The sequence below is a fragment of the Gracilinanus agilis genome, chromosome 3 (genome assembly GCF_016433145.1).
Source record: "Gracilinanus agilis isolate LMUSP501 chromosome 3, AgileGrace, whole genome shotgun sequence".
In the NCBI taxonomy this organism is placed as follows: Eukaryota; Metazoa; Chordata; class Mammalia; order Didelphimorphia; family Didelphidae; genus Gracilinanus; species Gracilinanus agilis.
The window spans coordinates 207,807,013-207,833,689 of record NC_058132.1 but is presented as its reverse complement, the minus strand read 5'-3'; the positions used below and the strand labels follow the sequence as shown (position 1 = coordinate 207,833,689).

The following is a 26,677-nucleotide window of genomic DNA, read 5'->3' as shown; positions in this document are numbered from 1 at the left end:
TTTAAAACCATGATCCTTCCAGTTTCTGAGGTTCATAAACTCAGCATGAATTCTCCCTCACTCCACATATCCACTAAGTTAGCAGATCTTGCTAATTCTGCCTTCACCTGTTCTCGCACATCCAACTCCTTCCCTTACTCACAGAGCCATTGATTTTGTCTGGACCCATAGCACCTCCAGCCTAGATTATTTCAACAACTTCCTAATTGGTCTCCCTGCTTCAAGTCCATCCCCATTGAAGCCTTTCCTACACACTTCCTGCCAAAGTAACTTATCTCGAGGGCAGATCTGACCATGAGACTCCCCTACTCAGCAGCCCCAGTGGTTTCCCATTAATTTCAGGATAAAATACATATTCCTCTGTTCTGCTTTTAAAGCCCTACAGACCCAGGCCCCTACTTACCTTCCTAGAATCACTGAACATTACTTCCCCTGCCACACTGCAATCCAGTCAAACTGGCCTTCTCTCCTTTATTCATGACACTACATCTATCTCATGTCTCTCTTCCTTTGCAGGGGCCATCCAATGCATTCCTTCCTTAGCTGCACCTCAGAGCCATTCCCTTCCTTGAACAATCTGAAGCATAAAACCTTTCCAGATCCCCAAAAGTACTATTACCCTCCCTCACAAACTACATTGTAATTATTTTGTATGTATATGGACATGAATATATGTATATCACATACATACATATATATACGTGAATATATATGTATAAAACACATGTTTTTTAACCCTTACCTTCTCTTAGTATGAATTCTAAGACACAAGAGTCCCAGGGGCTAGGCAGTTAGGATTAAGTGACTTGCCCAGGGTCACACAGCTAGGAAATATCTAAGATCACATCTGAACCCAGAACTTCCCATCTGTAATACTGGCTCTCAATCCACTGGGTCACCTACCTGTCCCCTCCCTTTCCTTCTATAACAGGTAAGACAGAATGTTATATCTTCCTATACTTGCTTTTTCTAAATATGTCATAGAAATGCATTTCCTAGAATCTTCATCCACAGAACTGAAAGCAACTTCAGGAGGTTATCTGGCCCAACTCTGCCATACCCTACCACTGCCACCCCTACTTCACTTCCTCTTACTTTTAGGCAGATAAGGTATTTTATTCCCATTTCACAGGTGAGTCAACTAAGACTCAGAGAAGGTTATTATAATCCAGTCATCATAGCCCTCATCCAGGGACACAATTTTTATGAAGAAGGGCTAGGCCTTCCCGCCAACTGCAACCAACTATTTCTGAGTCTTGGGAATAGGAATGTCCCCTAAACCACCAGACCCTCTTCCAAATCAGCCCCTGTGGTCTTTATTGAGGGAAGAAATCCCTGTGGAGAAGGGGCCTGGGCTTCCTCATCCCTACCAGCAAAGCCTGCTGACCAAATGCCATCAATGGGCAGGGAAACCTGTACAAAGACACAGACAGCAGGGTGGAGGAGGGGGAGGCTGCAGGAGAAGACAAAGCTAGGGGAGGGAGGCCTGAGAGTGGCAACACCTCCCAGACCCATGGTCCTGCTTTCAATGGAGCCCTCTCAGTCATCATGCAGGGAAACAGCTCCTGTGAAGAAAGGGCCAGCTGTGCCTACCAACTGACTCTGCCGGAAGAGCCCAGACGCCCGGGCCCGAGAGTCCTGGGAATGTCTGCAGCCCAGGGCCCCAGCCATCATGCTCGGGAAACAAGCAGGGGTACAGCCCTGGCCGCTGCTCCTACAGATGCTACCACCACAGCTACAAAAGACCCAGAAAGATAGTTTTGCCACTGAAGTCCTTGGCACTACGAAATGGTTCAACACAAGAAACTGATATGATTTTATCCATGGAAATTGCATCTGCTCTGCCTCCAGACCCTAAGGGTCCTGGGAACTTCCCATCTGACTTGCAGCTGAAAGCTTCCATAGACGGGGTATATACATCTCCATTAGAATGTGAGCCCCTTGAGAGCAGGGCCTACTTTGCTCTTCTTCTTGTATCTCTAGCCTTGAGCACAGTGCTCTGCATATAGCAAGCCCTTAATAAATTCTTTTTCATTCATTCATTCATGTAAGGGAGTCAGGAACTGCTGCTTGTCTCTAGCACATGGCCTGAAACAGAGAAAGCACTAAATAAATGCTTGCTGCATGACTGTTTACATATCGTACCTCCTCTCAATAAATCTCTGTCCACCCACTTGCTCCTCCACAGTCCTAAGCTACCTTGGAAAAAAAAGGCTGCACTCTCTCAGCCTTTCTCTCAAACAAATGAAATCTCATACTCTTGCTCTGTGCTATCAGTGTCTATGAATAAAGCCCCTTGTACAATGGCCACTTATTGCTGGAAATCAAAACAGCATGGAGGAAGACACTTGTAGCTGCCCCAGAATTCACCAGACCACACCACTTTGCTGGGGAGGGGAAAGATACTTCTTTCTTCACAAGAGGAAATTGCTTGCAGATGTTCAAATACCAGATTACACCAACATCAGAACATACAAGCAAACCACAAGCCTGGCCAGGGGAGAGAACACCCAATTTCAAAAGGAACATCTAACGCCAGGGAAAGCGAAAGCAGCTGCTGAATCATTCCCGGGGGTCTGAGCAAGGATGACACACAGACCTGTCAAGTGTTCCTGCTTTGGTTGTACTGTGTGTGCCTGTGGGCTTTTTCTCTTCTAGCCCTGGTGATCTTCCTCCTCTGAATACAGAGGCATGTGGGGGCTATACCCCTCAGTTTTTCACACATAATACAATAAAACCAGAATTCAAAGCTAGACAGGACTTTTTCTTGTCCAATACCCTCATTTTATAGGTAAGGAAACTAAAGTCCAGGAAAGTAAAACTGTCTTGAGAGAAGCAATGTGCTTCAGTGAAAAAAAAAAAAAACACTGGATTTGGGAATCAGAAGTCCTCGGGTCAAGTCTAAGTTCAATTGACTTTCTAAGTGACCTCGGACCTTAGCTTCCCAACTTGTCCAACAAGAGGCTGGGCTTAGATGATCTCTATAGGCTCTTTCAGCTCTGGATCAAACAACCTACTTCACAGCGCTGTTTCAAAAATAGTGTTTGCTGAGTTGTTTCCTGACCTGTAAAATGGAGATTCTATCTGTGATCCCTACCAAAAGGTTATTGTGAGGGACAAATGCAAGCTAAGTTAGCCAGTGGGGGCACAGTGCATAGAGAGTCAGTCTTGAGAATTCAAATCCAGCCTTAGACACTTCCTAGCTGTGTGGCCTTGGCCAGTCACTTAATTTCTATTTGCCTTAGTTTCCATCCACCTCCAAAATTGTGGTGAATATCAGATGAGCTAATATTTATAAAGTACTTAGCACAGTGCTTGGCATGAAGTAGGCACTATATAAATGTTAGCTATTATTAAGTGCTTTAAGGGTTATATAAATGGCAGCCCTTGCTATTAATGCTATAGATATAATGAAGTTATAGTACTTTAATAATCATAAAATTTAAACTATTATATTAGTGCAGTAGGAAGTGTCTCTGACTCCAAAATGAGAGGACTGGATTCAAATTCTGCCTTTTTCACTTACTACATGTGTTACCATTAAATCACTTAATTTCTCTGGGCTTCAACGTTTTTTTTTTCTGTAAGAGAGATCTCTAGATTATATAACCTTTAAGGTCCTTTCCAGATTTAACTCTGTAATCCTTTAACCCAATCCTATGGGTTAGGTTTTATATCCCCAGCTAGACTATCGGTTGCTTAAGGACAGAAACCACATCTTCTACTTCTTCTGTGTTCCACATAGTCCTAGCCAGAGAATGTGAAAAATGTTCAATAAATACATGTTTGTTGTTACTTGACATATTGAATTTTACATAGTTTAGTAGATCAAGTGCTGAACTATAAGTTGAGAAGCCCTGGGTTCACATAGTGCCTTTACCTCTAGATGAGTGACAAAAGGCAAATTTACTTAAGCTCTCTGACCTTTAGTTTCCACATATGCAAAATCCAATAATACCTGCAGTGCCCACATCATAGGATGATAGAGAGAATCAAATGAGATAATGTGTAAATGGGTAACTAGTTGGTAGAGTGGCTAAAGTGCTGGGCCTGGAGTCAAAGACTCCTCTTCCTGAGTTCAAATCCAGCTTCAGATTCTTACTAGCTGTCACTTCACTCTGTTTGTCTCAGTTTCCTCATCTATATAATAAGTTATCTCGGTGATGGCAAACTTATGACATGCATGTCAGCATTGACATGCATAGCCATTTTCAATGACACGAGGCCACATACAGAGAAGTATGGGGCCACATGCCAAGGATGAAACATTTGCTGTAGTGTAGACACTGTGCACTATAGATAACACTTCTACCTACGTTAATTTACTATTTTGGTTCATTAAATATAGTTATATAGTATAGTTATACATTTTTTGTTATTTAAACTATAAATATCATGAAATTAAGGTTTTTTTCTTGAAGTGACACACCACCTGAATTATGCTTGGTTTTTTGGTGAATTTTGACACACCAAGCTCAAGAGGTTGCTCATCACTGAGCTAGCTGGAGAAGGAAATAGCAAACCATTCCAATATCTTTGCCAAGAAAACCACAAAGGGGGTCACAAAGAGCTGAGCACAACTGAAAAAAAACCACACAACAGAGTACCTGCTGCTCAGAACTGTTTGTGAAGATAAAATGAAATTATATATGTAAAGAGCTTTGCACCTTAAAGCATTATATTCAATTAGCTAACAGTAATGGTAGGTCTTCCTGACTCTGAGTCTAGGACTCTCTCTACACAATGCTAATTGGTTTGTACACTTTGTCTCATAGGCGCATCACTCTATCTTTAACCTTTTGGACTACTTGAATGTTTTGGGATCCAAATGTAGAGCCCATCCTCCCAAAGACAAACCAAAGGCTGAATAAGAGAAAAACCCTGACCTCTCTCCACCTGGCGCCAGCACTGCTCGAGATGTACACATTGGTCTTGCTTGCCATGTTCTTTCCGACTGACCCTAAAGTGGGAAGGAAAAGAACAGTATTTAATTCTCAAAATGTACACAGTAACCATTCGCCTCATCCAATAAGCAATCTTGCCATACTTCTCAACACCATTGCTTTGACAATCATACAACATATCAAAACATATTAAAAAAAAAAACAAGGCAAAAACCAGAAAAGATGCACATACCTGTGGCAACAATGAGTCCCGGAGCTGATTCCTTGGAGAGGATGGGCATTCTCCGAAGCTGAAAGTTCAGCAGCTGACTAAGGCGCTGAGCCAAGTGGAGGGAACAGCCATGAGAAAGCTACAAGACAAAAGTTCCAGATACTGGTTAGTGTTTGATAAAAGGCTTAGATTTCCTACTGAAGACTAAGCCCACTGTGTAAAGGTATCATGGCCAGACAGAGAAGGAAGAAAAATTCACTTAAAGAAAATCAGACTCAAAGTCCTGTACTCTCCACATTCCTCAAGGCGAAGAGGACATTGAGCCAGTTACTCCCCTAGGTGGTGGGTGTGGAGATAGGAGTGGCTGGGAGGGCTACCTTCTCAAAAAGAATCTCAAAAAACTGCAATTAGGAATCAATGCCAACTCAAGAAGAAAAAGGAATAGAATTCTCTCCATTTCTATCTCAGAGAACCTCTCAAGCAACTCAGAACTAAAGGAAAATGAAATGATTCCATGGTCCTTATTTTCCAAATCAGTGGAGACAGGTTTTTAAATGTGACTTAAGTAATTCTGACAGTGATAGAATGAAAACCAAGAACTAGAAATCTGGCTGATAAACCACTACACACACCAACACAGGAGATGCAGTCATATAAAAATGCTCCCTTTACACAGAGAATTAAAAATTAAAGTATGTTGCATAAGGAACAAAATTTTTAACATAAGACTTTCAAATTCTTCAAAACTGCCATTATCACTTAGGTTCATGCCCTTAGACTTTATAGTGTAAGAATGGGATTTGTGCAAGGGGGGTGGGACAAAAGGAACCAGAGAAGGAGTGGCTGACAGTTGGTGACAGTTATGGACATTTGAGACCAGAGAGGATTCTGGGAAGTTCTCCAAGGAAGAAGGAGAGGAGAGGTCTTCCGGCAGAGGCCTGGGAGGAGAGAGGAGGAGGACATCCTAATTCAGATCCAGTCCTGAGGGCTTCCTGAGGATCTTCTTTGGAAATTGAAACCCTGATTCCCTAGTCAAAGGCATCCCATTGCTTCTCACCCATCAAGACTTCAACCAACGAGTCAGCTAAGTTTTTGGACTCCATTTTGGGAGCGATTTCTTAGTCTCCTTCACCCATAACCCAACCTTGCTGAGAGACCCTTCCGGTCTAACTTACAATTATAGAAAATGATAGAAATAGAATCTGAAGGAGAAGAGGTGTGGGGGGGGAGATGCTTAGGAATGGGAACCCCAAAAGTTCCCACCCAAGTGATGGGCCCCATAAAAATAGAGAAGAGGGCACCCCCAAATCCCTCTGCCCTTCACCCCTTTCCCCAATCCCTGAATTGTGAATAATAAAAGCCATTCATTAGTCAAATAGCATTCCAGAGTGCCTGAGAGACAACAAGGGAGAGGGGAACCACAGCTTGGTCTGGCTGCCTCCATCTTGAAGCCAGACCACCCACTGTGAAGTTGACTGACCTTGGGGGAGGCTTGTGTGAGCCCCACCCTCATTCAGAATCGGATTGGGGTACTGCATGCCTCGTCTTATAGGGAAGTCTCGCCCCCAACTCCTGTGGGACAGCACAACCATCCAGGTCATCCAGTTTTGGAGTGACACCCCCTCGAAGTCTCCCAGTGTATAATGGGCAGGAGTGGAGAGCTAGAAGAGTCTCATCATATAGACTCTCTCTCTAGCTCCCCTCTATTGTAACATTGGTCACTGGCTCTCTTTATTATTATAATAGCAGAAAAGGGCAAAATGCTCAATCCAGATATAACATTTTGTTAATATCTCTGCTTCTCTCTCTCCCTCTCTCTCCTTCCCCCCACCCCCATTTCCTCTCTCCCCCCTGCCCCACTGCCACTTCTGCAATAATAACCAAGTCCTAAAGATCACTGCCTGGCAACATATCCAAGAAAGAGCCTAGAATTTCCAGCTACAAAAACTGAGTATTTGTTTACAATACAGGTAACAACCAGAGCAAGAATTTCCTGATCTACACTGATCTAAAAATTCTTCTTTCAAAAAGGTCTCTCCAGTGACTATTCAACTTGCCAGCTTTATCACTGGGGAATGAAAACTGGAGCAACTTGAACAGGATCTCAGAGAAATATTTATTTGCTAAATCCCTTTTTCCAGGTTCATTTTTTACTTCACCTGCAAGGAAGTCTTTTCATTTATGACTTTCCTGTGTCTGCAGGCAATCAGATTTTAATGTGTTCCTACACATTCCAGCTTTCACTATTTGACATCACAAATCGAAACTAAAACCTGATTAATAGTCAACTTTATAGTTCTTAAGTAAATACATTTGTCAGAAGAAAACGAAGACAATTTAGAGGCAAAAGTGAGAAAATTTTACCTTAGCTAAACTTTAAGAGTAGTAGCAGTAGTGTTTTTCAAGTGGGGCTCAGCTCTTTTTACTTCCCTGGTGGCTGCCCTAAAACCCCAAAGAGTCTATTTGAAGCTATCATAGGCCTCTCTGTTCTGTAAGACACCTCAGTGAGGGATTGGGATCTGGTGCCAAGTGAAGCAAAAAGAAAAGGATATCTATTTGAGGGGCAGAGGGTTTGTTAGAAATTTCCAGAGGGCCACATATTAAAGGTGGTTGAAGTCATTAGAGGGCAGCCATGCATACGTGAGCATTTATGTATATAAATTATATCTCTCTAAATAATTTGACATTTTCAAATTTAAATGCATTAAAGAATGAATTGAATTATTTTTCATCTTGTTCTTTCTTGTTCAGCTCAACCCAATGCCCCCAATCCTTATGTATAGATAGGGTAAAGGTACACAAACCCCCAAGGCCACAATGCAGAGACCACAAGGTGGGGTGGGGAACAGAGAGGTAAAAAGTCTGTGGATAAATAAGTGATTAAAGAAGGCCCACCAAGGTGAAATCTTGCCACTTAGTTGGTGTTATATACCAATATATTCAAAGCAGCAACTTTTCGTGATAGTAAAGAATGGAAACAAAGTAGATGCCATTAGAGGAAAGGTGTATCAAACTCTGGTACTAGATGCCTTTAGTGTAATATTATTGGGCTGTAAAAGAAATATGAGAAACTCAAAGAAATTTACCAAGACATTTGAACTGAAACAGAGTAAAGTAAAAAAGCAGAAGCAAGATTAAAATATATAAAATCTTCACAATAATGTAAAGAAAAATAATATGAAAAAACATCAGAATTCAGATTAATGCAATGACCATGGTGATTCTAAAGGATTTGGTGAAGAAATCTGGCTTTAGCAGAGAGATGGTAGACTAAGGGTATAGAATGAGGCATATGTTGTCAGACATTGTCAATGTGTCTGTTTCTCTTACTTTTTATGTTACATGGAAGTGTGGGGGAGAATGAGAGTAATAGGAAATGACAGTGATATAAAAAAAGAAACCCAAAGCATCAGTAAAGCTAAAAAAAAAACTTAATGGGTATCTTTCTGAGAAAATAAGACAGATGGGGGTCACAGGCAGGACAAACTGTAAAAAGAATTCTAACATATGGATGTGACTATGGAACTCTCAGAGAAATTATGTAAGAAATTATAATTACTATACTGTTATATGCTGGTAAAAGCTGGTACCATGTAATAATAATGGAGTTCCTTTATTATGTTAGCTTGTTTTTTTCTAATTTTGCATTTTTTCCTCTAAAGGTTAAAAGAGGTAAACCACTGTAGGTTACAGTCACTTTTCTCCTTGTGAACACAGAAAACAAGATAAAGCAGCTAATACCTCACAGTCGATTTTCTCTCCATATCCAGTGAAGGCTGGAGCCTGAAGGAATTCCCAGGTTCCTCCCTTGTCAAAGGTGATGACCGACCTCATGTTCTCTTCACTCAAAGACCCATTAATCAGGGTGGCAATGTAAACCCCTTGGACTCCTTCCACTCGGTGAAAATCAGCAAAAGGTTCATTTGCAAAGTACCTACAACCAGAGAGAGTGAGTAGAGCTGGAAAATGGAAAACCAAGCATTAAGGCTGACTAGTATTAAAAAACACAGGATAATTTTATTTTCCTAAAAGCTGAAGGATGCTGCCCCTATCAGTAGCTCTTAAGAAACCTCTGAGATAACTTAGAAGGATGAGCAGCCTGGAAACAAAGGAGATTGACAGAAAAGGCAATGGCTCTAAAGTAAACTTGTTCTTATGCCTAATACTCATTTTGGCACAGATACCCATAAAGCCTTGGACAAATCACTGAACTCCTTTGAGTCTCAGTTTCCTTATCCAGAAAATAGGGATAATAATCCAACTCACAGAATTGTAACCAAAGAGCTTACAGAAACATGACTTATTTAATAATTTCATCATCATTATGATGCAAAAACAGATCTAAGAAATACCATTTCTCCACTATGGAAATTCTCTAAAATGATCATTACTAATGTGTTATTTAAAATCACTTGGGATACTTGGAACTACATTTCCCGTGATCCCCAACAGGTTTCCTGTATTGGATTATGTATTCAAGGTGAAGGATGGCTTTAAATAAGGGGAAGTGACTTTGAACTTCCTCTCTTAGCTACCAGGCGCAGGAAGATACGAAAAGTAAAAATGGCTGAGGCGGCAGTTTGAATACTTACAGGCGTGTGGTCTAATGATTTTATCCCTATCAGCATGGCTTTTATTAAAATACTATTCTCCCTTTTAATATCTGCCTTCATCATTTTTAATAACAACAGTATGGCAAACCAGAAGGTTGAAATTCGAACTCTCAATTTTCTAGATAGCCTAAGAAGAAGCCATGCAGCTCTGGGACCCAGAGTCTCAGAAAGGATCTTTTTCCTCGCCCAGTCCTCTCCCTATTTTCCCCAGCTTCTGGGCTGCCTTTTAGGGAAGAGGGACAATGGTTTTAATTGCCACTGGGCTGCGAATTCGTTTGCCCAATGCCCCGGGCCTGGTGGTCCTTACCGACACTGATGGACTGCTGGGTTTCCTGCTGTCCTCTGCCACCCCCTCTGACTCCTGACCTGGACTCCATTCCTGCCTGGCCTGCCAGTACAGACCACTGCCTTATGTTCCTGACTGCCCTGATCTCTGCTGAATCCAGAGCCCACCAGTACAGACCACTGGCCTCTGATCCTGCCTCGCTGGTGCTGCTTGTCTTGTCCTGAGTCTAGAATCCCCAGCCCCAACAGCGATGACCCCCAACAGTGCTGACTGCTTTCACTATGTCCCTGCTCTGACTTGCTGCGATCTTTGGAGAATTCTGCCGCTGCTGCTTAGGATTTGGTATTGTTCCCCACCCCCGCCTCCCCCCAGTCTCTTGGTAATGGCCTGCATTCTAGCCCTCCACGTGTTTCTCTAAAAGCCTAATTTAGGCACCCCACTCCCACCCCCCACAGGCTCTCCACATGGGTATTTTTCTAAATACTGACCTAAGCTTTTCTCTAGCCCCAAGCCCAGGCTTCCACATGGGCGCACTAGTATTTACACTTCAAACAGGAAGTAAAATGACAAACTTTCTTGCACTTATTAAACTTAAACTCTGGGGAAGAAATTCACTCCATACCTGCTCAGAACTTTAAACTGAGAGCAGAGACTGATTATAAAGGCCTGGAATTTGAACCTTAAAATTGAATTAGAGCGGACTTTTAAAACCTCGGTTTTGTTTCTTGTTTTAAAAAAGACTTTGTATCTTGCTGCATTTTGATGATTAGTTTAGTGAATTAATTTTGTTTGTTTCGCTGATTTTCCTGTTGCACTGAATCATTTTAAGTTAATGAAGTTTGTGGCTGCTAGATTAATTCTGTTTATGATTTTATTGTAACTCCCAAATAATGAGAAAAATCTATTAGAACTGGTAGAAGAGGTTTTTTGACCAGCTTGTTATCTGGTACTCTATTATATTTCCTAATTTATTTCAGGTTTCATTTTTACTGTAATCAACAATGCCATCTTACACATTTTTAAAGTTGTAAATTGCCTTATATATACTGGATTTATAGGAGCACATGTCTTTTAAGTTTTATTCTGTCTTGGTAATTGTGTTCAACTTTGGAGAGTTTGATGCCTGCCTTGAGATTTAAATTGTAATTTTATGAGAGGGCTTTTAAAAATTTACTTTAGATGCCTAGAACCCTTCTGTATAAATGATAAGGTTTTTATGTATTTATTTTAAAGAATTGTTGTCTTAAAGGATAAGCTTTTTATATTTTATTGTGAAGAATTGTTGTCTTATTTTTTTTTATATTAGTCCATGTTTTAGCCTCTTTTATCAGAAGGGTCTAGAATTCTTGAGGATAATTTAGACCAGAAGTTTTTTTTCAATATCAGATTTTTATATGGAAGCAGTAACAGAATTTGTTGAGAAACTCTTAGCCAAGGTTTACAAGTTATAACAAATATACGATTTTTTTTAACATCATTGTTTATTATTTTAAAATGTGTTGTTAGAAATTATGGTACTCTATTTGAATGTGCATTGTGAATCTGCTATTTTGTAAAACTCATTTTCTCTCACAGAAAATCTCATTTTTGGTAACAAAACTCTTCTAGTTCTAAGATATATATATATTTAATGTTTAGAACATTCTTTTTTTTTAATTAGAGCAATTGATTTTTCCTTTCTCTCATCTTGTACTGGAAGTACATATATAATCATTATTTATTCTTTTTTTTTAAATTTTACAGTGATATAAGCTTAATGCAAACACCTGAAGAGCCTATGGGACTGTGATTTATGCCTCTCTGTCTGATTCCAGGAGGAGTGCCAAGCCACATGGTCACAGATTTGACTGAGAATCCGCATGAATTGCAGGAGTTCTATGCCAATACTTGAAGGGTTTGAAAATTGGGGTTTGAGTCCTGGAGTCCCAGTCTTTTCTAAAACTTTAGAGGACATGGGTCCCCTCAACTTAAATTTCTAGTGAAGCACCTAAGATTGGCTATCATTTAATGGCTCATTCACTGAGAAGTTGAAAGCAATCAGATCAAAGAAAGGCATTTCCTTTATTTCTCTCTATATAGAGAGAGAGAATGGCAATTTTTCTGTAGTCCTGGCCCTGAATGGGTACTTACAAACTGCTTAAATCACTTTAATTAGGCCTGTTATAAGTTTATTTTCCTTACTTTTTTTTGTACATTTTACATTTTATTCACAATAATTTTTTCTCCTTTTTTTTGAATTTTATTCTTTTTATTTTTTTTATTATTTCTTTTGCCAATTGATTTCATGCACCCCCGTGACTCACTCAGTCATGCATCCTTGGCTGACCTTTCCAGGGGAATAATGTGTTATTTAAAATTTTCCTCAGGGGGGTGTGTATTAAATTTTTATAATCATAATGTCTGAATTATAATCTATATTGCAAGTCAATTTTTACTCCTTTAGGAGTAATTTCAGGGGGGTAATGTATAATTCTCAGAAGAAAATGTATGTTTTATAATCTATAATGTAAAGTTCAAATTCTTTGAGAATAATTTCAGGATAAGGGTTGTACCATCCCCCCAGAATCCAGACGACTGAACCTGTTTGGTGGAGGCACCAAAAGATGCCTGAACAGCCTTCACTGGATCATGAAGACCCAAATTTGAACTTTGGGGCGCAGTTGATCTGAACTATGGGGGTTGAATGAATTGAATGCATTTATTTTGAATGGACATTCTTATGCCAGTGGAGGACTGCCCCAAAATTGTCTTTTTGTCAACGCGGCTAGCTTTTGTCCTCTTTTCTTTTGGTTTAAGATCCACTGAAAAAGACCAGTCTTTTTCAACGGATCTCAGGGGGGTAATGTGTAATTTAAAATCACTTGCGATACTTGCAACTACATTTCCCGTGATCCCCAACAGTTTCCTGTTTTGGATTACGTATTCAAGGTGAGGGACAGCTTTAAATAGGGGGAAGTGACTTTGAACTTCCTTTCTTAGCTACCAGGCACGGGAAGATACGAAAGGTAAAAATGGCTGAGGCAATGTGAATTCTTACAGGCATGTGGTCTAATGATTTTATTCCTATCAGCATGGCCTTAATTAAACTACTAATTTCTCTTATTATATCAGTCTTTATCATTTTTAATCGTAACACTGAGGATAATTATCTTTGTTTCCAGATACCTTTAGCAGCACTGATTCAAGAGAAGGGTTTGAGTCTGAACGGGTGCTGTTCAGACATTCAATCTGATTCTCCAACCTGTAGCTCCAAGGAAACCTCTCTAAGGATTTATGCTGAAGACTGGAGGGGAATAATTCATTTTCCCTTTCTTGTGGGATCAGCACTGTTCTCTAATGAATGAATAAATGAATTTTTAAAAAGCATTCATTAAGCACTTGGTAGATGCCAAGCACTGTGGTAGGCCCTGGAGATACAAATAGCCCCTGCTTTCAAGGAGGTCACACTCTAGCTTAAGGAGGCCACACAAATACACATAACAGAGCTCCATTGCAGAGTAGAGGGAGAGGTCTGAGGATTAATAAGATATAACAACAGGGGGCAGTTGGGTAGCTCAGTGGAGTGAGAGTCAGGCCTAGAGACAGGAGGTCCTAGGTTCAAACCCGGCCTCAGCCACTTCCCAGCTGTGTGACTCTGGGCAAGTCACTTGACCCCCATTGCCCACCCTTACCAATCTTCCACCTATGAGACAATACACCGAAGTACAAGGGTTAAAAAAAAAAAAAAAAGATATAACAACAAAAAAGTGAGGGCAAGAGCCAGGAGCTCTTAGGTTATGTCAGCAGGCCAGGTGGAAGTGCCCAAGGTCTGATGGACATAAAGGCAGGGCAGATAGTACTACTACCACTCCTCCGTTGTATCAGAATGACTGTGGTTGTCCAAGGCTTAGGATGGCATGGTGCCCAACTATACAAAACCAAATGCAATTCGATACCTATTGATCCTAAGTAGGTCTCATGGACCCACTTCCTTTCCCTGGTGGCTAGCTAAACCATTGTGGTGCTTATGTTTGGAAAACAGTTTCATCCTAAATTAGGGCACAAGATATAACCATAATAATCCTATGAGATTGTCACACATATATTTCAGGCACAAGTTTTTAAACAGTTTTATATTTTTAATCTGCAAGGTTTATAGATGCTTAAATAAAAGTCCAAGATGAAAAATATTTTACTTTTTATGCCCCTGCTCCTACCCTTAACTGTTTGAACAAGAGGGGATATGGTATAGTGAAAAGGAAGTTAGCCTTTGAGTCAGAAAGACTGGAATTCAAATTCTAGCTCAGAACCATAGTATCTATGTGACTCTGGGCAAGTCACTTCACTTCTGTCTGTCTCATCTGTAAAATGGGGATCATAATAAAACCCATTCCTCTGGGTTGTTAGGTGGATCAAATGAGATAATAACTGTAAAACACTTAGCACAGTGCATGGCACAAAGTAAGTGCTACATAACTGTTAACTATTATAGCGAAATTGTGCTGGTATGTACTGATAATAATTATTCATCATTCAAAGTTTCCTATACCAGTGAAATTGCAAGTCTAGTTAAAACAGTAAAAATAAAAATTTGACCATGAAAATTTCGTTACCAATTCATAGCTATTGTGCTATAACCTCCAGGGAAAAGGAAATTCTCCAACATTTGCTTTAACAAAAAAGCTTCCTCTCAGTTGCTTAGCAGAGATGTCAAACTCAAAGCCTTACCCAGCAAGCCCTGGCAAAATGTTTCAGTAGGCTGAACTACATGAAAATTGAACTGAGAAATACTTACCAATAATGCAATACAATCTAAACAATACTAATTTAGGGTTTTCTGGTCAATATATAGCCTACAAGGTTGTGGTGATTCAATTGAAGTTTGGCACCACTGGCCAAAAGCATTGAGAACTGAAGTGACTATTCCAAGGTCATATAGCCAATATGTATTCAACAAAGAATGTGGACATGGATTCTTCTTGATTCCAAGGCCAACTGTTGAATGATTATAGCTCACTGCCTCTTCCTTATCAGACTTGTTTTGCATCTACTTATAGAAATGTTAGCCACTCTTCTAAAGAGAATATAATTTTCTTGAAGAAAAAAAAAAAGCTTCTTCTCTCTGAAGAAGATGGTAGAAAATAGAGGCCAAGAGTCAGGGACTTGTGTAAGAGACATAAATCTCAGATAAAATGCAGAAGCTATGGCCTAAATATTATATGAAATGAGGTCTTCAACCTTAAAAAGGGGTTAAGGGGAGGCACAAGAGACAGACAGTGTAGCTCAGTTATTTTTGTCCATTAACCTTCCTTAGAGTCTATTTAAGGTTTAATATCTTGCTATTCCATATTTACATCCATTTTCTTAACCTGCTTTTTATTCTATCATTATGAATTAATTTATCTCAAATTTAATGGCTTCTTTTCAAACATCAGGGAGGTCTGTGCTTCCCTAATTAAAACAAGTCCTACACCTCTCCCCAGGTCAGATTCCCCAAATTGGCTATCTTTCCTACACCTCAAAACATTCTGCTTTTCTCCCAAACCAACCTTTTATCTCTCCTCTCTTTGCTCCTGCCACTCTCTTGTGAGAAATCCCTAAGCTCATCCTCTGTACAGTGTGAGGGGTTATTTTTTCCATTTCATTCCTGACCTGCCCTTGTTTGTAGCACTCTCCTCACAGCCTCCCAGTGTGCATCTCCGCAAGGGTAGTTGCTATGCAGCTCACTGCCCTGCGGGCTGCCCTCAGATGCACTGACTGCAGAATCCAACAGCCAAGCACAGCCAGTCTTCCATCTTCTAAACAATTCAACCACGCATCATCACTGGGGCCTGACAGTTCCTCTGTGTGGCTGTTCTTCTAACACCTCGATTTCTAAATGTTGCTAACTACAAGCACAGCCTCAGCAGGCACCCACCTTTGTTTTGGCATTATTGAAAAGTCCCTTTCTCAAATTTTTAAAAATTAAATGAATTTAAAAAATAGATTTCTAAAGACCAGCTATGAAATTCTGTGCTCCTAATCAGCCCAGAATGCTTTGGAGACCACATAGGTTCCATTTCACATCAAAAGGGAACTAGTTTAAATCAGCCTTCTAATGCAGGATCACAGAGTTTAGAACTGAAAGGACCTTCAAAGATTACCTAGTCTAATCTCCTTCATTTTTGGCAGATGATAAAACTGGGGTCTAAGGAAGGCAACTGACATGCCCTCAAATAATTTAACAACCACTATTAAATGCTTGGGCCAGGTAGCCTGGAAGAGTGGACTAAAGAGTCAGGTTCAGAGTAAGAAAGATCTATAGGTTGAAATATCTCTGTATGTATCTCTGATACATACATCTGGGAGATCCGGGATGAATCAGGGCCCATATAACTTTCTTCTTTCTTTCTTAAATAATCCTCACCTAAATATTGGTTCTAAGATAGAAGAGTCGCAAGAGCTAGGCAACAGGGGTTAAGTGACTTGACCAAGGCCACACAGCTAAGAAGTGTCTGAGACCAAATCAGAATCCAGGACCTCCTTTCTCCAGGCCTGCCTCTCAATCCACTGAACTACCTAGCTGACCCTATCTCTATGGCCAAACTGAACTAATCTAACCCCTCTTCTAGGTGACTAAAGTAGCCCTTTAAACATCTGAAGACAGCAATCAACTGCTCTTTCTAGGTCATAAACTTGGGACCTTCTACCATCATGGATGCATTTCACCTTTTTTTTTTTTTTAACTTGTTATCAAGTGAAACAGCATTCCATCCATTAGTCAACAAGTATTTCTTTCTCTCTCTCTTTTTTTTAATTCTTACACTGTCTTCAAATTGATACTAGGTATTATTTCTAATACAGAAGAGCAGTAAGAGCTAGACAATTGGAGTTAAGTCATTTACAGAGCTAGGATGTGTCTGAGGTGACATTTGAACCCAGGTCCTCCCAACTCCAAGCATGGCACTCTGTTACCTAACAATGGGTATTAGGAATAATGTCACACAGCTGGATAGAACTTTCAGGGGGCCACATCTGGCCCATGGGCCATAGTTTGCCCTTCACTGGACTAGGCAATGTTCCAGGCACTGGAGATACAAAGGTGAAAAAAATGAAAACAGGTCCCATCTCAAGCAGCATTCATTTTACTGTGTGTACAAGAGGAGAGGGAGGAAGGGGTAATTTATGTTAATAAGTAAATGCTACAGAAATCCACAGGAAATCTGAGGAGGTAGGAACATTAATAACTGGAGGAATCAGAAACGGCCTCTTTAGCTAAGCCTTGAAGGATACTAGAGATTCCCATAAAGGAGAGTGAGGAGGGAGAGGATATCAGGATGGAAGACAGTGAGGCAGAAGATGGAATTCTGTGGACTTGAAACCTCAAGTACATTGCTGTCACTGCTAGAATGAGTGAGTGAGGAGTAAGGTGGAATCAGCCTAGAAAGAAAAGGTGGAGAACAGAAGTAGAAGGAGATTTCTAACCTAGTTCCTTTGACTCCCAAACCATTGCCCTTTCTACTTGGACAAAAGGCCTCTCTCTATGACTTGCCAGATCACCTTCTAACTAGAATTAAAAAAAAAAAAAAAAAAAAAAAGAACAGACAACATGGGGCCATCCAAATGTACCAATCAGAACAGGACCAAGCCCTAAGGGAAAACAGATTCTGTGAAAATAAGAATGATTAATAGAACAGGCTGCTTTGTAACAACAGCAAGACAGGAGTGGAAAAGCACTGGGCTAAGAAATAGGAGCTCAAGGCACCAAGGTACTTTGTTACTGATAAGCTGTGTGATCTTTGACAAGTAGCCTGACTTCTCTGGGCCTAAGTTTTCTTATTATTTTCTCTTTTTCTGATGTTTTGAGAAGGAGGAAATGGGTAAAGGAGGAAAAGGAATAATAATTTGCATAAATATGTGCATATGCCAGGGGCTATTATTTGTCAGCAGGTAAAACTCCCAGAAGGCTCCCTCCACTAACAAAGGAACTTCTATGACTCCATAAATAAGTCCTAGAGAGTTGCCTGAAGCAGTTAAGTAATTTATCCAGGGTCATGCAGCTTGCAATGGGTCAGAGGAAAGATCTGAACCCAGGTCTTCCAGACTCCAAGCCCATCACTGTCCTCTATCTATGCCATAAGTGAGGTCTGGTGCTTTAGTTTACAAAGTACTTTAAATGTGCTCTCTTATTAGAACCCCCACTAGAAATCAGTAACACAGATACACTAGGCATTACTATCACCATTATACAAGTGAGGAAAATGAGTGTCAGAGAGGTGACAAAGATGCCCAAGATGTATTCCTCCCACCTGCCCCTTCCCAAGTCCTTCAAAGATCATCACCAGACATTTATGGGATCATGGAAACTGGCTGGAAGAGATTTATTAGATGTTATCACAAACTTATTTTACAAATGGGGAAACTAGGATTTAGCTGTTAAGTGGCTTGCCTGAGGCCATACAAACAATAAATGACAGAGATAGGTTTTATATGGAGTCCTCTAATTCCAAATCCAGGCCTCTTTTCTGTATTGTGTGCTTTCCCTCAGCACATGTCCTATATAATACTACTGTGCTGTAAGGAATGATAAACTAGAGGATTCCTACATGAACTAGAAGAACCTCCAGGAACTGATGCAAAATTAAATGAGCAGAACCAAGAGGTTATACATAGAAAGTGAAACATTGTGGAACAATCCAATGTAATGGATTGTGCTACTATAAGACAAACCCAAGGGACTTACGAGAAAGTATGCTATCCACATGGAAAGAAAGAACTGTGGGAATAGAAACACAGAAGAAAAACAAATGACTTATTTGTTTATATGGTCTATGATTGGGAGTTTTGGTTTTAAAAGATTGCTCTATTGCAAAAATGAATAATATGGAAATAGGTATAAGTGATAACATTTGTATAACTCAGTGGAAGTGCTTATTTGATCCAGGAGGGGGGAAGGAAAGAAAATGAAATACGTAAACACGGAAAAATATTTAGAAAAAAAAAAGATGTTCTATAGATCGCCTCCCTTTTATAGCCAAACCCCCATAAAAAGTTGTTTATATTCATTGCTTCCACTGCCTCACCTCCCATTCATGTCTCAGCCTCTTAGAGTCTGGCTTCTAATGCCACTCAACTAGAGTTGTTTGTTCCAAGACCACCAAGGATTATTTGACTACTAAACCTAATTACTAAATTACTAGAGCCAACATTTTTATACAGTCCTCATCCTAGAATTTTTGGCATCCTGTGACACTGTGTTATGATTTAAAATGATAAAGACATATAGTATAAGAGAAATTAATATTTTAATAGCCATGGCCTTGTTGATGAAATATCTATAACTGAGCTTGACTATTTTTTAAATTTACCGCCAGAGCCCATCCCCTCTCTCCCTCCCCCTCCCTCTCCCTCTCCCTCTCCCTCTCCCTCTCCCTCTCCCTCTCCCTCTCCCTCTCTCTCTCCTCTATGCCAGCCACCTAACCAGGAAACCTAAGACTTTCTCTAGGCCCTCCTCTGAATTTAAGCTGCCCTATGTGTGGGGACCTTTGACGTCCCCACGCTCAAAGACCAGAAACCCATTGGAATCATGGGTAATGTAGTCTCAAAGCCCCCATGTGTCCATAGGGAGTCTGCTAGACACTTCCAAATAGCACTTCCCTGAATTCAAAACAAACAACTGTCAACCATTTCCTTCTAGCTAGACTCTTCCTCCTATTTGTCTGACTACTCCTTATTAGCCTCCATTTTTAGATCATTAACCAGTTTATACCCTCTAAATAGAGTTCCCCAAAGCTCTGACCTGAAAGAGGACAGAAGAAGGAAAAAGGTAGAGGAATGAGCGAGATAAGGAAAAACTCATCATTTCAGAGGAGAAAAAAACCCAAACCAGAAAAGATATACTGAATAAATTCAATTCAATTACATTTTGGTAATAGATGTGCTATAGCAGAGAACTATTCTAACCACAGAGAAATAGATTTAGATAAAATATTAGTCCCAGTCTTCCTGGAGCTTAGTCTCATGGTAGTCTTACTTTCATTTTAACTAGGATACATAATAATAAGTAGTTTAGAAAAATGAAGTGAAAGAGGGAAGAAGGAAAGAAGGAAGGAGAGAGAGGGCAGGAGGAATGAAGGAAGTTAGTTTTGAAACAATAATATAAGCAAGGCCCAAAAGAGATTATTATTGACATTTCAAGGAAGGTTTATGATTATTATTAATTACTCTAATTAAGGAAGAAGCAATAAATAGAGTTCTGTGTTTAGAATCAGGAAGATTGTGTTCTTTAATACATTCTGCCTTTAATGCATCCTAAGATGTGTGGCAATGGGCAAGTCACTTAACTCGGTGTTTCAGGTTTAGGATTCTCAAAACCATCAATCAATCAATCAACAAACATTTATTAATTACCAAGTGCAGCACTAGGTGGCAGACAAAAGTAAAACAATCCCTATCTCAATGAGATTATGTTCTATCAAAGATAAAATGCAGATATGAGAAAACAAGGCTATGTGAGGAGGGTTTGAAGTAGAGGAACTACCATAGAAAGTAGTCATTGTGATTCAAAGATTCCCTAAGTCCATAAACTGCAAACAAGTTGTTGCTCTGCATTGGCAGAAAGATGTTCTACAATGGGAGTTCCCCAGAACCAGTGAAATCACAAATCTGGACTCCATCTTGTTCTCCTCCTCCCACCAAATATTTCATTTAAAGAAGAAATAATGAGGCTTTAGTTTAAGCTACTTGCAAGCAAGTCATATCAATAATACTGATTCGACTTAGTCTAATGTTGTTTTCCAAATGACCTTTTCACTATGTAAATCCCTCAAAAAACAAACAAAAACAGGTGACTCCAAAGAATTCACCACAATGTGAATAAGTCTGCCTATGTTGAGGTAGCCCTAAGCCTTGAGTAGATTTCTTGGTCAAGAGTTTGGGATAGGGAGAGAAAGGTCAGGGACCTGGGAGGGAAAGGTGTGGCTGTCATCTTACCTCACTAAGGTGTCACTGCCTGCTCCTCCAGGACTGTAGTAAAGGACATTCTCCAATGACAGGGAGAACTTCAATCCATCTGCCTCAGAGATGTACAAGTTGGTGCGGTTGTTGCTGTGACTTACACACACAAACACCTGGTCTTCAGAGGCATCCGCAATGTAATATTCCTTTGGAACCAAAGCCAAGAAACAGGTCAGGAGAAGTCTGCTTTCCCCAAGACAAGACCAGAAAGGACCTTCCAAGAGCCCTGAAGGTGGTGGTTGCCAGAAGCAAACACACACATCTTCCCCAGCTCTGGCAAAGAAGCTCATGCCATTGTTTCTGTCCCCTGATCCTGCTGGGAGTGGGCAGGAAAGGAGAAAGAAACCAAAGCCAGTCAGGTTTGCAGAACAATCCTCTAGACTGGGGAGTCCAAAGATTATCCCCAAAAACTTCTCTTTCCCTTTAGATTTCTTTCTCCTTCCCCTTGTACGCCTTTACCAAAATAGCTGTCAAGGAACAAAAACATATTAATCTAAATTTTAGGTCATTCCATTTTTCTCTTTGGGAATAGTGGGTACCAAATGACCCTAAAGAAGGAGAATGAGGAGGTGAAGTGGAGGAAAGAAATTTGGATAATCATTAAACTGAATAATTTACTCCTAACTCCTAAGGAACCAAACACAGACAATCCCTGTTAGATTAAAAGCTGATAGATTCCCTTTGCCTGAAATGTACCCCACTGCATCTCTCCATCCTTCTGCTAATCTATGACCTATATTATATTTCAAGGCCCTCATCAAATGCCTCTGCCTCCAAGAACCCTTTCCTCAGCTTAGCCCACGCTGGTGTTTTCACTCTACCAATTCCTTTAGTTCTTGCAGTTTGTAACATAAATTTGATTCCTTGATTTGAGGATTTTTGGATTTTGGATTTGAGGATTCAAGGATGGCTGGATCGTCTGATGATTGTTTTTATATTTTTTATCTCCTTAACTATACTAGTAGTTCCCTCAAGGACCTGAACCATGGTTGAATACTTAGAGCTGGGTGTGAAGCAGGTACTTTAAAAATGCGTGTTTATTTGGCTTAACTTTCTGTCCTTTGATAATGGCTGAATGACTCTGTGGCACCAGATGCCTGCCCTGACCTTCTTCTACTTGAGGCAATAAAGATGCCAGGTCAGATCCAGCTCAAACACTGAAAAAAGATAAATTACCTTGGACCAAGAACAAGCGCCCTGAGTCACAGAGCCTAAAGCCTCCCCCTGACATCTCCAACCACAATGGACATCCCTGGGCCTCTCCTCTGACCACAGGAAGTGTGACAGGAGCAGGTGAGTGGGCAGACCCTCCCTTTCCCTGAGCAAGCCAATTCCACTCACATTAATGGGATGCCTGGTGACAAACTGGGCGGCTCGCATGGGCTTTCGGCCAAAAGAGACCCAGAGCTGGACAGAAGACTGCTGCTGACTGCCCAAAAGATGCTGCCAGGGAGAGAAAGAACTTCAATTAATTACATCAGATTAGAGTCACTCTAACAAACAGTGAGAGGACAAACCATTCCAATTCTCTGTCTCTAGGTAGCAGACCTATAATAAAGGGTTAGGGATAAGAGGGCAGACAGTGGTGAGGGCAGACAGTGGTGCCAATGATTTCATACATAAAAGCACACAAGGAGGATATAATTTTTCTTTGGTCATTTTTGATTTGATGAATGGCCTCAGGATGCCAAGAAAAAATGGCAGGCACTGAGAAAACTCAATGGAAAATATGACTGGTCACCTAAAATGAGTAAGTTTAGATGGACAGGACAGCAACCTACATCACTGAAATAGCACCTCACTGAGGAACTCTCAGGTTCAAATAGAATTATAGTGTCTCTTTTCAATAAATAACTAACTACTTTAACAACACAGGAAAAAGCATTGCAGATTGGCCAAACACAAAACTTTATTTTACTCTGGAATATGATCATTCACATACATATCTCACTCTATGCATATAGAGTCACAGGCCTGGAGCTGAAGATCTGAGCTCCAATGTTCCCTCACTTACTAGTTCTGTGATCATGGGCAAATCACTTCACTTTTGTCAGACTCAATTTCTCCATCTACCTCCTAGGGATACTGTGAGGACAAAATGAGATGATATTACTACACTGATAAATACAGATGTCTGCTTGCCTTTCTTACTAGAGATTTCAAACAACCCCAGAGACAGCTTCAGGATGACTAAAAACTCATGATATCCAAAAAAACCTCACTCCTCTTCCAAACTTCTCAATTTCTACCAAAGGCACCATCACCTTTGCAGGTTTCCTGGTTTGCAACCCCAATATCATCACCTACTCCTCACTCTCCCTCACCAAATAAGACTATTGTGTTGCCTATCATTTTGTGTTCTAAAAAAGACAAAGCCTAATACTAAGTTTCAAGAAAAAAATGCTACACTTTCATGTTATTTTAAAAGTTGTACTGTTTTCACACTGGTTCAGTTGTTAAAAGTTGTCAACATTTTCTGTCAAATAAAACTATACTGAAAAATAAACATTGTAAATGAAAAAAATTAGTTGTCAAATCTTGTCACTTCTACCTCTACAACATCTTTTTTCTCCTTCTTGTTCACACAACAGTCATACAGACCTTAGTTCACATTCTTATCACCTCTAAGCTGAATCATTCCAACAGCTATTACAATCACCTCCTAGTTGTCCTGCCTGCCAGTCTTTCTCCATTTCACTTACAATCTATCCTCCACACAGCTGCCAAAGTAATTTTTCCTTACGCATAGGTCTGTCTCTGTCACTTCCCTAATCAATAAACTCTAGTCACCCTCTACTGCTCTAAGATATTATATGAATTCCCTCTGGTCTCAATCTTCTCAGTGAAGTAGGAGGTTAAGCTATTTAACTCAAAGTGTGATAGGTCAGGTTCAATTGAGAGTTTGAATAAGAGAGATAAAATTTCGGTCACTGTGGTGATGAGACAAGAAAGTCACAAAAAAAAGAGAGTAGAAGGTTCATCATGCAGCAGTGAGGGCCCAACTGAGGGTATCCCTCCCACTTCCTCCTATCATGATCAGAGTTTGCAAAGAATTCATTTCTCAGTGACAGTGGATGTGGAACTCAAAGGAAAGCAATCAGAAATTACCCAAGGAGTATGAGGAACTGTAAAAATGAGGTGTAGAAAAAGAAGAGGGTTAAGAGTCTCTCGTTTGTCTACAAGAAGGGGGAAAATAAGGAAGAAGATGAGGGAAGAAAATTTAATGATCATGATGGTATATAATAAAGAAGACAAAGATGGACAGCTCAGATAGCACAATGGATGAAGTGCCAGACCTGGAGTTGGGAGGACCTGGGTTAAAATCTGGCCTCAGATGTCACTTAACACTAACTATCTAGCCCTTATTTCTCTTCTGTCTTAGAATCAATACCTAGTTTCAATTCTAAGATAGAAAGTAAGAGTTTGAAAAAAAAAAGAAATACTTGTTAATTGACAGAATGTTTTATTTGATAACATATGTTTAAAAAAAAGTGCATCCATGATTGTAAATAGCTTCAAGTTTATGACCTAGTAAGTTCAGTTGATTGCTGTCTTCAAATGTTTAAAGGGCTATCACTAGAAAAGTGGTTAGATTAGTTCAATTTGACCCTAGAGATGGGAGCAGCTAGGTGGCTCAGGCCTAGAGATGGGATCATATCTTGCCTCAGAATCTTCCCAGCTGTGTGACCTTGGGCAAGTCACTTAATCCCCACTACCTCGTCCTTATTGCTCTTCTGCCTTGGAATCAATATACAGTGTTGATTTTAAGGCAGAAGGAAGGTGTTTTTTGTTTTTTGTTTTTTTTATGTGGCCCCAGAGAGCAAAATGAGGAATGATGGGTAGAAATTACATAAAAGCAAAATTAGTTTCATATAAAGGGAAAAGTTCCCAATTATTTGAGATATAAGAAGACCAGATGTAGAATTCTAAAAGAAGAATGAATGACCTGTCATGGGAAGTGAAGAGTTCCCTGTCATTGAAGGTCTTTAAGGAAAAGCTGGATGGCCATTAGTTTGGGGCATGTTGTAGAGGGAATTCTTTTTCAGGTATAGATTGAACTAGAGAGCCCCTGAGATTCCTCCCAGTTCTGAAACTGGGTAAAACAAGAGGGCTCAGAAAGATAGAGACAAGCAGGAGAATGAAATGTCATGGAAGTCAATGGAAGGGATAGTGTCCAGGAAGCAGGAGTAGTCAACAGAACTAGAACATACAAGAATCAAGGAAGAGAAGAATTATAAAAAGAGTCAGTAGATCTGGCAGAGGGTTTTGGAATAAATGGTCAGGAAGTAAAGACCATGAGCATAAATTCTGAGACTAGTCAAATTTCATAAGTCCGGCAGTGAAATGAAATTGAGAAGTGGGAAATGTATAGAAAGGGGTAATAAGTCTGAGACTTTAAATTTTTTTTAAAGGAACATAGGTCCTCACCAGCTATGGCAATGGAATACAAGCTCTAGTATATCCTATACCAAGATGGCTTGGAGAACAGGTCTTTATTGAAAGACTGGCCCAACTCAGTTTGAAGAGGTTTGCCTCAGGATGGGATCAAAATAATACATTTTGAAGTTGTAGTAGCCCTCAACAAGTTATGATCTGTATCAGGGGAGGAAACACCCACATTGATATAATCCCAGATCCTTGAAAATGCTGTTAAAAAAAAAGGAATTAGGAGGGGGCAGCTGGGTAGCTCAGTGGATTGAGAGCCAGGCCTAGAGACGGGAGGTCCTAGGTTCAAATCTGGCCTCAGACACTTCCCAGCTGGGTGACCCTGGGCAAGTCACTTGACTCCCATTGCCTACCCTTACCACTCTTCCACCAAGGAACTAATACACAGAAGTTAAGGGTTTAAAAATATATAAAAACAACAACAACAACAACAACAACAAAAAAGGAATCAGGAGATGAGCATGTTTGTAGGCAGTATGGAGAGGATAAGAGAGAGAAAGAAATTGAGGGGGGCAGCTGGGTAGCTCAGTGGAGTGAGAGTCAGGCCTAGAGACAGGAGGTCCTAGGTTCAAACCCGGCCTCAGCCACTTCCCAGCTGTGTGACCCTGGGCAAGTCACTTGACCCCCATTGCCTACCTATGAGACAATACACCGAAGTACAAGGGTTTAAAAAAAAAAAAAAAAGAGAAAGAAAAAAAGAAATTGAGGGCTTAACTTTGGTCTGTTTCTTTTCTCCCTGACCTCTATTAAACATGTCCTTTTAGGAAAGTCAGTCTCCAGAAAGAGATAGAGGCCTCAGATAGAGGCATGGATAGAGGATGGTCTCAGATCCAGAAAGTCTTGGATTCAATTTCTGCCTCTGATACAAACTGACTTTGTGACCCTGGGCAAGTAACTCTTTAAGACTGTTTATTGCCAAGAATGTGAAAGAGTTTCCTCATCTGGGTATTTCTTGTACTAATGAAAGCACAGATCTAGTGCCTATAGCAAAAGAAACAAGGCTTGGGATTTTGCTTTGTTTGGGGGTTTGTTTGTTTGTTTGCCATACTAAATTAAGAGCTGGGCACTGGTGACAAAGAGGATATGGGCAGCTAGCAAAGTACAGCCTAAACACTGAGGGATGCTGAGGGGGCTGCCATTTTTGTACCATTTCCACAGAGGAGAGCGAAGTCTGTGGCATAGCACATGGGACCGAAATTAATCTGTATAAAAATCAAAAGGTATATAAGTATATCATCTAACA

The 26,677-nt window shown here is 40.3% G+C and overlaps 1 protein-coding gene across 1 annotated transcript in view; it reads right to left on the bottom strand.

The window, feature by feature from the left end:
* SORL1 (sortilin related receptor 1) overlaps window positions 1-26,677 on the bottom strand; it is a 246,842-nt gene that overhangs the window by 136,473 nt on the left and 83,692 nt on the right. The window contains exons 7-11 of the mRNA XM_044669646.1: window positions 22,330-22,431; window positions 20,965-21,134; window positions 8,857-9,049; window positions 5,137-5,254; window positions 4,887-4,960 (exon numbers count right to left, since the gene is read on the bottom strand). Of these exons, the coding sequence (XP_044525581.1) occupies window positions 4,887-4,960; window positions 5,137-5,254; window positions 8,857-9,049; window positions 20,965-21,134; window positions 22,330-22,431 (657 nt within the window). The remainder of the gene's footprint in view (window positions 1-4,886; window positions 4,961-5,136; window positions 5,255-8,856; window positions 9,050-20,964; window positions 21,135-22,329; window positions 22,432-26,677) is intronic.